The sequence below is a fragment of the Sturnus vulgaris genome, chromosome 13 (genome assembly GCF_052056855.1).
Source record: "Sturnus vulgaris isolate bStuVul1 chromosome 13, bStuVul1.hap1, whole genome shotgun sequence".
Classification (NCBI taxonomy): domain Eukaryota; kingdom Metazoa; phylum Chordata; class Aves; order Passeriformes; family Sturnidae; genus Sturnus; species Sturnus vulgaris.
The window spans coordinates 11087220-11103261 of record NC_142255.1 but is presented as its reverse complement, the minus strand read 5'-3'; the positions used below and the strand labels follow the sequence as shown (position 1 = coordinate 11103261).

The 16042-nt window shown below is 44.3% G+C and overlaps 1 protein-coding gene across 1 annotated transcript; it reads right to left on the bottom strand.

Moving 5' to 3' along the window:
* Positions 1–1812: 1812 nt before the first annotated feature.
* WHAMM (WASP homolog associated with actin, golgi membranes and microtubules) lies at positions 1813–15588 on the bottom strand. Its single transcript, XM_014887774.2, has 10 exons — positions 15049–15588; positions 12052–12225; positions 10593–10743; positions 9944–10113; positions 9118–9283; positions 7985–8172; positions 6507–6593; positions 6327–6422; positions 5428–5956; positions 1813–3124 (listed from the first exon to the last, which is right to left on the bottom strand). Exons 1-10 carry the CDS (start codon positions 15586–15588, stop codon positions 2838–2840), a joined length of 2388 nt encoding a protein of 795 aa, XP_014743260.2. The 3' UTR covers positions 1813–2837.
* Positions 15589–16042: the final 454 nt, after the last annotated feature.

Genomic DNA, 16042 nt, shown 5'->3' with positions numbered 1-16042 from the left:
CTTGCAGGTGTTTTTCTTGAGTGTCCCATCAACCTGTGGCACTGGGGCTATTTCTTACCCAGCTCCCCTCCACAGCCCAGTGTGGTCATGGTCACAGAGATACAGAAGAAAAATCTGAAGGCGGCTTAGAAAGGTTTTTTTGAGTGTTCTTACATTTGGGCATCTCCCAGAAAACCGGCTGTGGCTTCCCCTGCAGAGTAAACTGAGCCTCAAGGCAGCAGGACACCGAGCTCACCAGGCTCAGCTGGCCATGGGCTGCAAACCAGGGTGTTTATCTGACCTGCTTATAAAGATTTCCAGTGACAGCAACTCCACCACCTTTCCAGGCAACCTGTTCCCACATCTCTCTGCTTCCACTGTTTGTTAGAAAGGTTTTCCTACCATTACCCTGAATCATTTCAGCTGTAATTTAAGCCCCTTTTCTCCCTGTGAACATACAGAACAAATTACTTCCCTCCTCTTAGCAGCAGCCTTTTATGTATTTGAAAACTGCTTTCTCACCTTCTTCTCTTTAGGCTAATGCCAGTGCTTTTGGTGTTTACCTTGGCCACATTTCTGACATCCAGGAGAATTGGTGATCCAGCAGCTACTCTGCTGAGTAGGATCCATTAAATTTTGGTAGTGAACCGGGCAGTGAGGATTACTTGATAGAAGCGAAATCTTCTACACCAACCAGAAAATTGCAGCAGCACATTTTCCACAGAGCAGACCTGCTGGCTGTCCAGCAAGTGAAATGGGCTTCAGAAAACACGTGGGTTCAGCAGTTTCTGAGAGGGTTTTCAAGGATATTTTTCAGCCTGGGATGTAGAGTTCTGTTGGACACATGAGAACAGACCCAGATGAGTTTCAGACATGGTTACAAAAGAAACCCATAAGCAGAAGAAATCAGTGTCCAGTGGTGCTGATCCTCAGATGGCCTCTCCTGAGTAAAATTGCTGCTGTTAAACACACAAAAGCTGTAAGATTTGCTGGAGAAATTGTAACTCATTTAATTCTCTACATACCTTATTCTGTGTTCAGCTTCCTGGGAACACAGCAACAGTAAATCAGTAAAGGGCTCTGTGCTGCCATTTGGCAGGAGGTACCAGCCAGGGGGAGCCAGCCGAGCCTCTGCACCCTTTATCCAGCTTTAAATAACTGCACCACTAAAGGGCATGGCCTGGGAGAGCTCTCAGCTCAGCCCCAGCACCACCCCATGGGCTGAGCACTCCTTCTGCCCTGGGTCTCCTTGTGGAAGAAATCTTTGCTTTCACAGGACCAGATGTTGCCTATGGGAAGTGCTCAGTATTTGGGGTGGATTCTGCCCAGCCCAGCTCAGGGGGCAGCAGGGTGCTGTGGGCACACTGCCATCATGCCCAGCTCCCCTCCACTATCTCCTTGGGGGAGTTAACAACTGACCTGTGCCGATGTTCCTTTTGTCTCTGTTTGGTTTGACAGCAGTGGACAAAAAAAAAAAAAAAAAAAAGGTATTTTTTCTCATATCCAAACAGCAGTAGGTGCTTAAACAGTAAAAAATGAACTCCCAGCTGCTGCTTCTGCTTCTCGCATGAAAACTGCTGCATACATATTTACTGTGCTGATTAAACAGATCTGCTGCTCTACAGTGAAACAGGGAATTAAAGCACTGCATTTTCAATTTTGTTACCAAATTACAATTCATAAATATTTGGGAAAATAAGGACATTTACATACACCATTAGTGAGAGTGCAGTTGCTGTATGGCTGCCACTTGCTATCAAAACCCAGAGTACTATGGTATAAATAATGCTCAGCTCTCAGCAGTATCCTAAAATGACAGCACGCTGAATCCACTTCTTCTCTCAAGATGTATTTTTATTAAGGGTCAGTATAAACTTCAAAAAAATAACTTCAATCATTCTTGCCACTATCTACCCAAAATAGCAAGAGTCTCTAAATTGAATGTAGCTGAATTTTTAAACAGTCAGCTTCCAGGCACAATGTAAATACCTGCCATTTATAAAGCCATCAGGTAATTTAAATTCATGAGAGTAGCTATAAACATGTATTGAAGTTCTCAGTGGAGAAATGCAGCCCTGCATTACCGGACTAAATCCTGAAAAATACTGTATACAGTATTTTGGCCTTCCTTCATGCCAACAGATCATTCTAAATGTAGATGTATGAAAAACATTTAACATCTAAAAGATCTCTATACTTAAATCTTTCAGCTAAAAAAGTAAACTTTTCAGTCATTACTTCAGTAGTGTTTATTTCAAACTTGAAACTGATTTTTCCAATCAGCATTATCAAGCCATCTATAAGTGCACACTTTCTAACATGATGATAAATGGAGTATCCACATAGTTATTTAAGAGTGAGCTGTATTAGATGAACAAAATGTTTAAGAATTTTCTGGACAATGGAGGTAGAGAAAGATTCCAGATTATGCTAAATTTTCTGGTTGCCTCTGTCACCACAGAATTGTTTCTACTTTCATCTGACAAAAGATATTTTCAGTTATTTTTTCACTCCTTAAACTTTGTTGTGATAGCATTACTTACTGTGTAGTAACAATCTAAATAATGTATGTTTCAATTCAGCATTTTAGCTGTCTTCAGATATGGTAAAAACACTACATGGTTGAGCCAGGAACATCTATTAGTGCAAGCATAATTTGGAGTATGATTTATCATGCAAAAATACGAATCTGTCACTCCTATAGAAAATCAGCAGGATTCTTTAACTTTACAAGATGTTTTGGACTATGAGAACACCACACACAATCACACAGTTCTTTCATTTTGAAAGGGACAGTCTTCTACAATATGCAAAATAAGGCACACACTCTGTTCCAGTCAGTAAGTCTGTCATGCTCGTTAGCCGTCCCATTCTCCATTATTCTGATCGTTGTCCTCCTCTTCCTCAGAATCAGCAGACACTTTCTTAATTCTCTGCATGGCTGCCTTAATGCTTCTCTCTAGCTCATTAGGGGATCCTCTACTGACATCTCTCTCAGTATTTCGATTCACTTTCCTTAGTTTAACCCCTTGCCTTATGGCAGAGAGGATGCTGTCCTTCACAGACGCGTATGAGTTTGGCTGCTCCGCTTTGCGAAGGTGAACTTCACTGCGCTTCAGAGACGCCAGAACCTCATCCATGGAACCTGCAACAGATAAATCTACTGTTACCGGAAGAAAGAATGGGACAGCCACACTTAAGAGTCATGAAGCCCTGCCCAAGTGTTCAGGGCTCTTCCTTTAACCTTTACTAGTGACAGGAAAAAGAATGGTCTGCTCTGGCACAGACTCTTTTAAGCTCTGCAACAGCAGGCCCTGGAACTACTTTTAAAAAGCAGTTAAAGCTTTTATATCTTGAACCGAGAATCCAATGCCTCTTCATCATTATATAAAGTTGTGCTCTAAGGAAGAAATTATACACAAAGGACAATGCTCTTTTTCATTACAACTTTATGGGCTTTCAAAAAATTTCACTGAACCTAACAATCTCTTGCATTCTGTGTTACAAACAATCCACCATCCCTCCCAGCTTGCCCAGAAGCCTGCTGAGACCATCAATTGCATTTTTGCTCAGCCAAGAGAAAAATGAAAGGATTTGAGTAGAAGGGCTTTAAAGTACACCACTGAAGCCACCAGGAGCCAGATCAGGCCCTATGCAGATATTCTTTTCTGCATGGACGTAGAAAACAATTCCTATTTTACAATATGATTTAGATCTCAGGTGCACGTTTCTGAACTTCAGACCATGAAGAACACCATACTGAGAGCTTCCAGTAGACCTCCTGATACACACTAATTTGTGTTTTACTCCTTCTGCTGGACTCTTTGCTGCTTGCTCCAGACTGTCAGACAGGGAGGCTGTTTCCCTGGACAGCAATAGGTCCAGACCATCTGTGCCTCACAGCTAGAAATATTTTTGCCATGCGCAGTGCACACAAGGTTATGTGATTAACATCAACCACTTGAAATGTAACATTCTGTTAAATCCTGTGGTACCTTCAGAGACTAAAAAGGATCAAGAAAAGATCTACCAGATTGCCTTACAAAGCCTACAGGTAAGAAAGTCTTAAGTCTACTACCTAAATGGGCTGCCTGGTAAAAGATTAGTCAGGCAAACAAATCATAAAAGCAGCCTCTCCTGGCTTTTCACATACAGAGACATGAGCAGCCCATAACTAAAACCAACATGTTTATGAAGCTGCTTCAGTAAGTTCCCGTGGTAATTTAGCAATTACTATTACAGCTAATGACATGATGGCTTTCTCCAGGAAATAGATGTAAACAACTAATCAGATCTCTCCAATGAAAAAAAATACCTTTTCTTATCCAAAAATAATGAAAATACATCAATGTTAGGCTGTGAATAGCAGTAAATATTAGCCACCAGAAAGGCTGTTCCAACAGCAATCAGACTGCTCTGGTGTACAACTCCTGCTGCTAATCAAGGCTTCTTAAGAATTTTTGTGGTAGAGTTATCCCATGGATATCCCATATTGAAGTCTGCACTGGATGCACAGTAGTTTGCCATGGTAACACAACTGTGTCTCAGCCCTTCAGCTGCTTGTACTTCCCCACAGCTTGGAAGAACTAAAAACGCTCAACTTCCCCCAGCATTTCTGCCTGTGGTTTGCCTCTTAACTGATAGGATACAAAGGCTGCTTGGATGTATTGTGAAGAGTTGAAAAGGAATGTACCACGTTTAAAGATATTCTTCATTCTAGCATAAGCTCCACTGTGAAAAACAACAAAAAATTGCTGCCTCCAGCTTAGATCAATCTCTCTGACATAATCAAAATATCCGCTCACCTCAGAGACAAAAATAAACCTGTTAGCAGGATGCAACCAGTGCAGCCCTGGGAGGCTGCTGAGCTCTATTCTCATTCAAACTACTCCTCCAATTGCCAAGTTCAGCCTTCAATTACACCTGCATGATCTTGCTAACAAAGCAAAAGGTGTAACAGAGCAGAATTTCTTCCCTATGAACGTATGCCAAAGCTATTCACCTGCCTTTCAAATCCTGGTTGAATTCTGCATGAATTCTCTTAGGAAAACTTTATTTAGAAACCAAGCAAATTGTAGGTAGACACAAGCTGTGCACACCTTAGAAACGGAAGCAGCCCAATTGCCAGCTCTGTAGTACATAAATCATAAACACTGAAGTGCAGCCTTAGTACAGCTACAAATTTACCCACATTGGTCTTCTGATTGGAGCATCAGGACCCTGTTAAGTGTCTCAAACAGGACACACAAACCGTTGTTACTCATTTAACATCCTGAGCTATGGTCAGTGTTACATTAACAATTGTATGTAGTTTCTTAGACTAAGCTTTCCAAGAGCCTAACTCTCCTGATCAAAACTACACATTATTACTGTCCAAAGGCAGAAGGAGGGAGACCACAAAAATACAGGAAATGCATTAAAAAGCACCAGCTGATGTAAACTACTTACCTATGCAATTATTGATAGACCTCCTGGATGAGTCATCCTGTTTGTGCAGTGCAGGGCTTTCTGAGGGGCTATCAGACCTGAGGAGAAGTGGTTTGTCCTCTGGTGCTGATGGTGCTTTTAACTGGAGGGGTAGGGGGGGAGGTGGGGGCAGGGGTGGCAAGGGAGGAGGAGGTGGAGGAGGAGGCGGAGGAGGGGGTGGTGAGCATGGAGAGACCATCAATTCCTCGCTGTGCTTTTGTTCCTCTGTGTCACCACCAGTAACAAAAATCTGGACAGGGATGTCTGCTGGAGTGTTCTGACACAAAGCTTTTGGTTCATCTTTGTCTTCTACAAGGAGAATGCTCTGTGGCTGCTCGAGAGCTGCCCTTACTCTCGGTGAGGGCGCAGGGGACAGAACTGCTGGGGCTGTCCCTGTGCTTGATGCAGGTGGAGGGGACAGCACCACTGCCTGCTGAGGGATGCTTCGTGGCAACTTGGGACTGAGAGGCTGGGGGCGAGATGTTTTCAGAACAACATGAGCTGGACACTTCTGAAAAAGAAATCATAAGGCAAGAGGTCACACCTCCATTGGACAGGCCAAAACATCAACCCAAAGGAGATAAAAAGCCACAGAGCACAGACTTGTCCCACTCACTCATTCAAGCACAAAATTCAACCTTGAATAAATTTATATTAATAACAAAGCATTTACTTCGAAGCCATTTCCTCGCCTCTATTCTTTGCAACAGAGTCCACACCTGAAAACTGTAGGAGATTTAATCCTCTTTACTCATTATACATAATCCTATTTTAAGTTACCCACATGGCTGTCTCTGATTGGGACCATGCTCACATGTGAGCTGTTGCTACTTTCTGATGTTTTGACACCATTTAGGACTACTGCAGTCCACAGTACTTGCCTCCCTGTATACTTTCAGCCTCTCCAGTGTTTTCTGACGTTCCTGGCTTATCCAAGCTTTTTTCTTTTTCTCCTCTTCTTTTTGTTTGTCTCTCTTCTGCATTAAAACACAAGTAAGTGAGCCTTAGTGTGTGAAAACAAGCAGCTGCCAGACTCCCCAAGGCTGCTGTTTGGTACTCACTATCTGTATGCTGTGATGCTGCTGGAAGCGTTTCCTGCTCTCCTCTGCCTGTTGCAGTCTCTGCCGATGGCTCGCTTCACACTGATCCTGGGGGAAGAGCAGAATTCATGCAACTCTCAGTCAGTTCACATTTCCTGTGCACCAGCTGTGCCATTAACTCCTGTGCACAGGCTACTAAATAGCAACCACAGTTGGGTGCTTGGCAGTGCCAAGAAAGATGGCTAAGCTCAACTAGCATCAGATGTGAGACCCTGATGGTGAAATCTGTGGGACTCCTTCATGGCTAAAGCAAATGTTCTCCCAATCAGCCATATTTTCATTCATGCTGCAGCAAAAATGTATCCAGACATGACCCAACCTTTCTGTCTTACAGTTTGGTTAAAAAAATAAAAGAAAAAAAAAAGAAGGGAGATGAAAAAAGAAGAAACAAACTCATGCAAAGACATGAGGAAGAAGGCAAGAAGGAAGCCAGCAGGGCACTACAAGAATACCAAGCTACGTTTTCCTCTCTCCCTTATTTGCCATAGCTCCCAAGTACAAAAGACAGAGAAGCAAAGGTATAGGAAGCACAATAAATGCCTAGCAAGGATACTTTCTGTTAGGAACAACTGCCACAAAGAAGCTGCAGGCTTCAGTATTTTCTCTGGGAGTTGCTTTTTGTCTCTGTACAGAGGGGGATTATCCACATGGCTGGACAAGCATTTGCAAATCATGGGGCATTCGGCTTCAGTGTTATACAACCAATAGACAGCAATTAAGTAAATGAAAACAGGAGCAAAAGAAGTGTCTGTCAAGGAAGTAGTTACAAGCAAGAGACAATGATGGCTCACAAAACATTTCCAATGTAATTCCCAGTTTGTCCAGGCTACTGAGGGATAAAAGATCAGACAGTCTTGAACCTAAACTCTGCTCTCTGCCTGAGCAGAACTGCAGGTAAACTCGTGTTACTGAGAAGGTTCATGAGAATCAGCTTGTGTCTTCCTAGTGTTCTGCTCTGTATGGGAAACAAATGAAAAACTGCCCTTTGCACAGAAATGAGAGGCTGGAGAAAGAACAGCAGCTGTTAAAAAGTTTCCTCTTCCTTCTGTTCAAAGGTAAAGTACCAGTGTGTGGGTTGTCCTATCACTGCAGCTTCCTCAACAGAAGGCCAGTTTCCTCCGGTAGTGCAGCTGCTTTGGAAAAGGCTGCAAGGGCAAAGCTCCAGCTGGTCCCACAGGGCTCTGGTAAGGTCTAGCTGATGGGGGAACACCTGGGTCACCCAGGTGCTTTCTTTCTAAGCCAGAGACACACTTGCACCACACCACAGAGTGTAAAGCTGGCTTAAAGTCACATTGCCCCTCTTTCTGCTTGCAGGCCTTGGCACCAAGTCATGAATTATCTTGCACGCTCCACCCAAACTTCCCTAATTATTTCCTGTCCATCCCTCATGAGTCAAGACATCAGCTGAAGAAAATGCACATCTCCAGGACTGCATTTACTTTTTTGTTCCTGAGGTAGGCTCTCCTCGCACAGACAGTCCCACGCTTTGTCTCCAACTGCTTTGTCTTCTGCCTCAGCATCGTCATTGCTGACAAGTCAGCGTAATGTTGTCCCATGCTCTGTTCAATGACCTTGAGCTCCTCAGGATTTTCACATGTATCATAGTAAACAACTTCATCCTGTTTCTCTAAAAAGGCATTTGGCATTTTTTAAGAAACCAAAAATTGCCACAGTTATTTAAACATTCAAAGAGCTAATGACATTTTAGAAGCCATTGAAGGCAGTGAGTTAGTTATGAGTAAGTGTAAAGCTCCAGAGCCGAGCTGGGTCCTTCACAGTCATATGCAAACATGTCACATTACTCACAGGGGTACTTTGCAGGATCAAATTTATGCTGTTAGCATTTGTTATTTAGCTTCCTCTTTCAAATGTCTCCCTGTGTTTCAATTCCTACCTTCACCAACTGAAGTTCTCCTGTAAAATGGAAGACTCTTCTGATCAACACTGGATGTCTTATTTTACTGTTTACCACGCTTCAGTTATGTAATAAGTGGCAGCAATGTTTATTTCACAGTGTACACGGTAACAGGGAATTCATAAGCACAAATAAGAACACGACTGGTGCCTAACTTGGAAAAACTATGCCACAAAGAGATACTTAAACTGGAAGACAGTAGTATTCAGGTACCATTCTGCTATAATCACCTCTTTTTGCCATTATAGGATGTATATTGTAATTTCTACACATTAGATTACAATAGATTATGATGAATTACAGGACCTATTTCAGCAGGTTCATAATACCCAGTTTCTGTGCATAGATCTTGCAGCCATTAGAGCAGTTAAGCACTGTCAATATAAATTACTCCATGCTAAACCAGGGCATGCACATATCACTGCTGCTGGCAAGATGAGCTACCACTGTAGCTTTTTCTTTAAAATTTGTGTTATCAAGTTAGTGTCTAATTAATCAAAATAAAATATCAGATGGTGCCACAGCATTAATGTTTTTCAGCAATGCTTTCTACTAGTAAGACCCAAGCAATGACATCCTTTTTTAAAAATTTAAAACAGAGAAGGCTATGTTACTTCTGTGTTCTGAATATGTGCTTAAATAATATCTTTGTCTCACCTTTAATCTGCCTCTTTATAGTGTCTAACTGTACAATAAGCAGCATCTCTTCATGTTTCAATACTTCAAGCTGTACATTATATAATTCCAGCTGTGTTTCATAATACTGTATTTCCAGCTCCTCCACTATACTTAAATTCTCTTCTTGCTCACCAAGATTCTCCATCTGTAACAGAAAATAAAAGCACTAGTAACAAAACATGCACACATGAAACATGTCTGGATGCACAAATGCCTGTAAGGAGCCTGGTCTAACTGGCAGCTGCTTTGGTATAGAAAAAAACAGAGCATTAGAAATGGCTTGGAGCAGAAACTCAAGAGGACCAGAGAGCCTTATTAACCTAAGGTATAAATTTACCTTAAGTTTACCAGGAAAGACTTCATTATAATCTGCACAAATAATAGTGCTGCTGAAAACAATTATATTATTATCCTCTTGGAAAATAAGTATCAGGTACTTCTAGAAGCAGTTAGATGGCATCAAAGAGTAATATTAAATAAGTATCTTAATTTTTCAGTGCCCTCTGTAAATAACATCTGTTCTTTATCTCCTAAAACGAAACAATTTCAAAGATTATTATCACAAATGCTGAAATGACACTTGAAATGTAAAAGCATGTATCTTAAGCTTTGCTGAGTGTCCTCAAACACGGGAGAGCAATTTAAAAACTGCAGACATGCTTTTTCCACAACATAAAACCATGCTGAAAACCTAAATTGTTCAATAGACAAAGACTTCAAAAGCCTACTCTCCTGACCATTTCGGTAGGTTTTGATCAGCCCTTCAAAGAACAGTGACCCAAAAGGAGGCTTTGTAAGGTCTTACGAGTTTCTGAATGCCAGTTCTCTTCTGTTTCAGGCACAACTCTCTTGCCCTCAGATGCTGAAGAGTTTCTTTTGCTAACATATATTTCAGGTTCTCTAGTCGTGGCAAAGCTGATGCCCAGGTGGTTTTACCAAATCTCTCCTCATCTTGTTCCATCTGTTTGTGCATTGCTGTAGATTAAAACATGGCAGTAAAACATGAGAAATACAGTGTACTACTAGTCCTTGTTTTTCTGAAGTATTAAAAATGCTAATCTTATTAAACGATTTCTGAAGCTTTAGAAATTACAAGATTACAAGGTTGAATTTGTGATCTTATACATGTAAGTAAAATACTTCATTGCACCATGGAAACATACCCTAACAGTTGCACAGCAACATACTCTGTTCACTGAAATCCTGGAGGCTTGCACATCAAACATTAAAAGCACCTGTGGTTTTTGTGCAGAGGTTTGCAGCCATAAGTCTAAGGCAAGTCAAATCCAAGTTGTAAACCAAATTGGTTAAAAGATATAAATCTTAAGTGAATAAAGTGATTTCTTTCTTAAGCTGGATACTCACCCAAACCTGAGGTTCTGCAGAGATAAGAAGAGCTCTCAGTCACCTAAGTTAGGTATTACACAACCTTTTGTGTAAATCATTCTGATTACCTGCCAGAGCCTTTACAGTTTCCTTGAAGTAGTTCACTGTGATATCCTGAATGGAGCACACAGCACTCTCAGCTCGCTTAGTCCATTCTTCAGCATCCTTCTGCAAAGCTGCTACTCTTCTAGGCCCCAAATTATCATACTGCAAAGATTTCTGCAAGGACACAAAATTCTCAGTTACCACCTGGCTCCCACTGAGGTGCAGCCACACTGTGCTACACTTGGAGATATTTCAAGTCTGTGGCAAACATGACTTTCCCCTCACCTGTCACAAAGTGAATCACTGCTCATTCCTATTTCTCATTCTCTAGGTTAATTCAGAACCTTTGCTCCCCAGTCCTGATTTCACACTTGGATTAATTTACTTCTTAAAATATTTTTAAACTATCATCTTTAAAATTACATCCAACACAAGTGTTTTTTATTGTTACTAAAAGTAACTCTTCTATGTGCAATGTTCTATTTTTCCCCACGTGTTGACAGCACATTGCACCAGCAAGTTCTCCAGTTTGGCAGTTCTTTCACACAGGAACAGGGATACAAAAAAGAAACCTAAGAGAATGTTTTCAAGTCCACAAAGGAGACATGGGTACAAGTCTAGTATTCAAATATATTTTAAAAATAATTATATTTCAAATGAGCCTAAATATCCCTTACTAGTTCTTTTTTAATATGAGCTTTGTTTCATTCTTCCCAATTTCCACTTTAAATTTCAGAACAGTACGTTGAACATTTTATTGCCACAGGTTTAGACATTCAGTACCCAAACACCTTAATCTAAACTTAAAACTGTTCTGCTCTTTTTGAGAACATTAACAGCTCACTTTAATTTTAACACGCTACTTAAGGAAAATCAACATAGTAAATGGCTGTAATTTCCAGGGGCATCCTAACTTTCAGAATGTGCTTCCAGTTTAAGATGCACATAAAACGAAGTGAACGCAGTGACAACTGATATGTTTTCATCTGCAGTTCTAGCAGGTTGTAGCAGTAATGGAAAACTCCTTTGAGTGGGAAGGTCTCCTCTGTCTTCTGTTCTACCCCCTCAACTGAGTTCATCTGGTGCATCAGCATTCCTGGGGGATGACATTCTCAATGTCAAAAACTAATCCCATGGAAGGTGGCACAACAAAGGCTACTTATATTGCAGTAAATTCAGCCTCCCAGAGAGTAAAACCCCAGGGAGGTGGAGCCTGGGGATAGTCTCCCTGTAAGTGGGACGGACACTGGTGGGAAGTCAGCTGCAGTTCTAGTCAAGCTATTATCATGGACTCCGAGATCCTCTGGGAGTGGCTCTGCCCTTACTCTGAATCGGTCAGTCATGTTTGGTGGTTTGGAAGAGGAAAAAAAAAGCAGACAGACAGAAGTAGGAAATATTACATGATTTGAGCCTGAACTGCTCTGAGAGCAGCTGATGCTCCACTATGTAGCCTGGCCTTTCACTTTGCAAAGGCAGACTCACCAGGATCTCCAGTTTGTACAGTGTCGCCAGCTCTCGCATATCTCTGAAGGGCTGCAGTAAATACTGGTAGAATTGTGTTGCCATGGTGACCAAATCCTGATAAGCTTCGTCTTCTTCTTCATAAACCTTCATCAAAGCCACCATTGTGTCAGCACTTTTATGCTGCTGCAGAACCTAGTGGGATAAAAGGTAAATCAGACACGGCTGCTTCACATTTGTGTGTGCTGGATGCTGCCAGGCTCCAGTGAGAAGAACCTGTCCTTCCACAGCCAAGACTTCCCACTGCACAGGAGTCTGTGCCAGGCATTCTGCAGCCACCCCAGATGAAAATACCTCCAGTACCACACTGTTAAAGGCACTAATTGCTGCACATTCATTCCACCAGGAGCCTGCAAGGAGCATCCTGCCTGGGGCGTCCACCAGAAACAGTCTAATAACTGTGTGCAGATGACTTGGTTGTTGTTTTCCATAAGCATAAATGGGAATCTTGGGAAGTCTGTACTGGAAGGACAAGCAAGGTATTCTTAAACTAGCTGTTGCATTGCTTCCACAATTACTAAATGCCTGCTAATGAGTTTCTGGATCCAGAATTTCTGACTTCAGGCAAAGAAAAAAAACAGATTGGCATTTACTTCTGATACACCCTGCAGTTAAATTCCTTTAACATTTGTATTATTTATAATAGCTTATTCTAACTTCAGTTCTAGTGGTATTACACTCTGTAAGTCATAATTATTCCATGGAATTACTGCCTTTCGATACACTAGGCCCTATTTATTTCCTTCTATGACAAAAAGTTGGGGATTTCCCCTCAATTGCATTTGTTTACTGGTACCAATCAAAGCTTCAATGACTTTACTTTGACACCAGCTGGCAGAGACCATGGCATGCTCTACATGCCAGGATAGAGTGAGCTGGCTGAGAGAACACAGCTAAGTTCCACAGAGAAACAGACCTTCCTGGAAGGACAGTGTGTGCTCTGCAGCTCCATAAAGAGGGAAGGGGGTGGGAGGGGTCTGTGTGCTACCAGTAGTGAGAAAAAGCATTAAAAGGAATAAGCTTGGGTTGTGTTGCAACTGAAGAGCACTGAAATTAAACCATCACCTTTGCTCTTGCCAGATGAGTCTGGGTAACACAGCAGAGTTCCCGTGTATGGAGGAATTTCCCCAGAGAAGATCTGTGCAAGTCAGCTCAAGGGCATTTCCCACCCACCCTGTCTGCAGGCCTGGCACAGGCAAGACAGGGGAACAAAAGAATCTGAACTGCAGCGTTTCTGATAAACCCATAATTGTGGCAGCCTCTTGGGCCTCCCGAGGAGCTTGTGGGTAGACACAGTCCCAGGGTCCACCTGCAGCAATTTCAGAGTCTGCTTTTGCCCCATTATGGAAGACAAATACAAATGCAAGAGCTGACTTTCTCATTCCTATTCTAAAATCAGAAGTGAGGGTCATGCTGCTCCTTGAGGATGCTTAGAGTGAGTAGAGGGGAAGTATTAGTAAAGGACATGAATGCAAAAAGGAAAAAAGAATGCTCTGGTACTTCAGGTTGATTTAATACCTGTTTCTTGAATCTTCCATAACTTGGTCTAGATTACAGTATAACAAATTTATGTTCCTGTTAGGCCTGCAAGTACACCACCACTCTACATCATGTTTAGCCATATCTAAAATATGGCTGGAAATCACAGAGTAACTATCAGAGGCATCAAGCTGTACTTCACCACCAAGCCCCAAACTGCTACAGAGCTGAAGATGTTTGTGGTGCTTCCAAAAGAATGTGGTGCCTGGAATGTATTTCTAACTGGGCTGTGAACTGTCAGCGACAGACACTGACTTTTGTATACAACAAGGTACATGTTCATGTAAACGAAAGCTGTGTTTTTAAAAACAGTGTCTTTCCGAAAAAGTAGTTTTATCTGTTAAATATTGCAATAGGAAAGAGAATGCTAAAGTCAACTGTCATAACTTTCTTCCAAAGCATGATCACTTTCATAAAATACCTTTCAGCTTACTTTGCCAGAAAACAGACTGTAAACAGGCAGTGCAAGAAACAGCAGCAACACACTGGTGAGCCTGAACTATCTGTAACTCGTGAACATTCCAATGTCCTAACTGCAGCTCTGTTCCTACATATCACCCTTTGAATTCATGCTTACAAGAAGGTGAAATGATCCAGGAACACATCTACAGCAAGAAGAAACCTAAGGTACCAAAAGAAGAAAGTGCTAACATCATCATTACTTCAATCATTAGGGCAGAATTTGACACTTAAAAAAACAAGAACAAATCCACACACAATTTCTTTGAATACAAACCACTTATTTGTATAGGACTAAGTTTGGACTTAATAAAAGACTGAGACTCCCCCAGTTACAAGCATTACTGCAAAGATGTAGTCTGAGACCTTCACAGGGAGGTTAGAAAATTAGCATATGACTGTATTCTCCTCTTCGGTTACTGTTCCCATTGCCCAACACTGCTGGATGTTTTCAGCAATGTGTTTTTATAGGAGTGTCTGCAGCTTAAGAGCCCCAACGCCTTACACTGACTGCCCACGCAGAGGCGGCTTATTCCCCACTTAATAAAGGGCACTTATAAGACCAATGACAGTGCTTCAGAAAGTTGACTTCGTGGCTTCCAGACAATAACAAAGTTTGTGTAAGCACAAATCTGGACAGTGGACAACATCACGAGCAAGTTGGTATCAGTGACTTGGTCACCCTTGCTCACGTGAGTCTGGCGAGTCTGCCCTGAGCGATGAAGTCCCGCAGCAGCGGTGGCTGCCAGGCTTGTCATGCAACACTCAGGTGAGCACAGGGCACCAAGCCGAGGCTCAGACAGGTGCACCCACGAGCGGAGCTACAGCACCGAGCGCTGAAGACAGTCCTGAACCCTAACCCTTCCCCTGCGGTGGCTCGGCAGCCCCCGGCCCGCACCCCTCGGGGCCAGCCCCGCGCCCTGGTTCCCTCCGCCCCGCGCCCGGCCCCGGGGCCCGTACCCGCCGCAGGGCCTCCTTGGCCCGGGCCAGGTGGCCGCGCAGGGCCTTCCCGCGGAGCTCGTGGAGGCTCTCGAAGTACTCGTCGTCGCAGCAGCGGTCGGCGGCGAAGAGCGCGTCCAGCACCACGCGGGCGCCGCAGAGCTCCAGGGCCCAGCCCAGGTACAGCTCCAGCGCCCGGCACAGCTCCTGCAGCTCGGCCTCATCCGGCGCGGCGCCGCCGGGGAACAGCAGGGCCCAGAGCCCGCCGGCGGCCGCGCCGGGCAGCGCGGGCGGCAGTTCGGGGAAGGCGGGCTCCAGGCGCGGGCACACGGCCGACAGCTGCCGGTGGACGCCGCGCAGGGCCGGCGCCGAGAAGAGCCCGGCCCAGCTCTGCGAGGCCTGCTCCGCCGCCTCCGCCCGCCCGTGGCAGGTCACCGCGAACGCGCCCTCCGCGCCATTCCAACCCACGAGGAAGCGGAGCCGCGGCGGCGGCTGAGGCTCGGCGAAGGCGGTGTCGCGCACGGCCACCCACCCCTCCAGGCTGTCGGGCTGCGGCTCCATCGCGGCAGCGGCGGCCCCCGCACCCCGGAGCGAAACAGAAACCGAGCGCCGGGAGGGGCGGGGCCGCGCGCTGCGTCACCGGCAGCTCCCGCGCCCATTGGCGGGAGCGGCAGGGGGCGGGACCATGGGATCGGGGCGGGGGCAGAGGGGGCGGGGCCGAGACGGAGGCGGGGCCAGGGCGGCCCTCATGGCGGGCGTGGAAAATGAACGGGGCGGTAGCAAAAGGAGCGGGAGGGGCGACCCCGGGAGAGGCCGTGTTTACACAGGATCACGGGATGGGATGACATGGGATGACCTGGGATGACATGGGATGACATGGCATCGAGTTCCCTCTCCTCTGCCATGGGCACGGACTCATTCCTCTAACCAGGTTGCTCAGAGCTCCATCCAGCCTGGCCCTGAGCACCTTCAGGGATGGGGCATCCACACCTTCCCATGGCAACCAGTGCCAGGG

Excerpts from the sequence above, each read along its gene's own strand:
- WHAMM (XM_014887774.2), bottom strand. The coding sequence starts at position 15,588 with ATGGAGCCGCAGCCCGACAGCCTGGAGGGGTGGGTGGCCGTGCGCGAC. Across the intron at positions 5,957-6,326 it reads GGCTGAAAGTATACAGGGAG|AAGTGTCCAGCTCATGTTGT; the intron begins GCAAGTACTGTG and ends TTTCTTTTTCAG. Across the intron at positions 3,125-5,427 it reads GTCTATCAATAATTGCATAG|GTTCCATGGATGAGGTTCTG; the intron begins GTAAGTAGTTTA and ends TATCTGTTGCAG.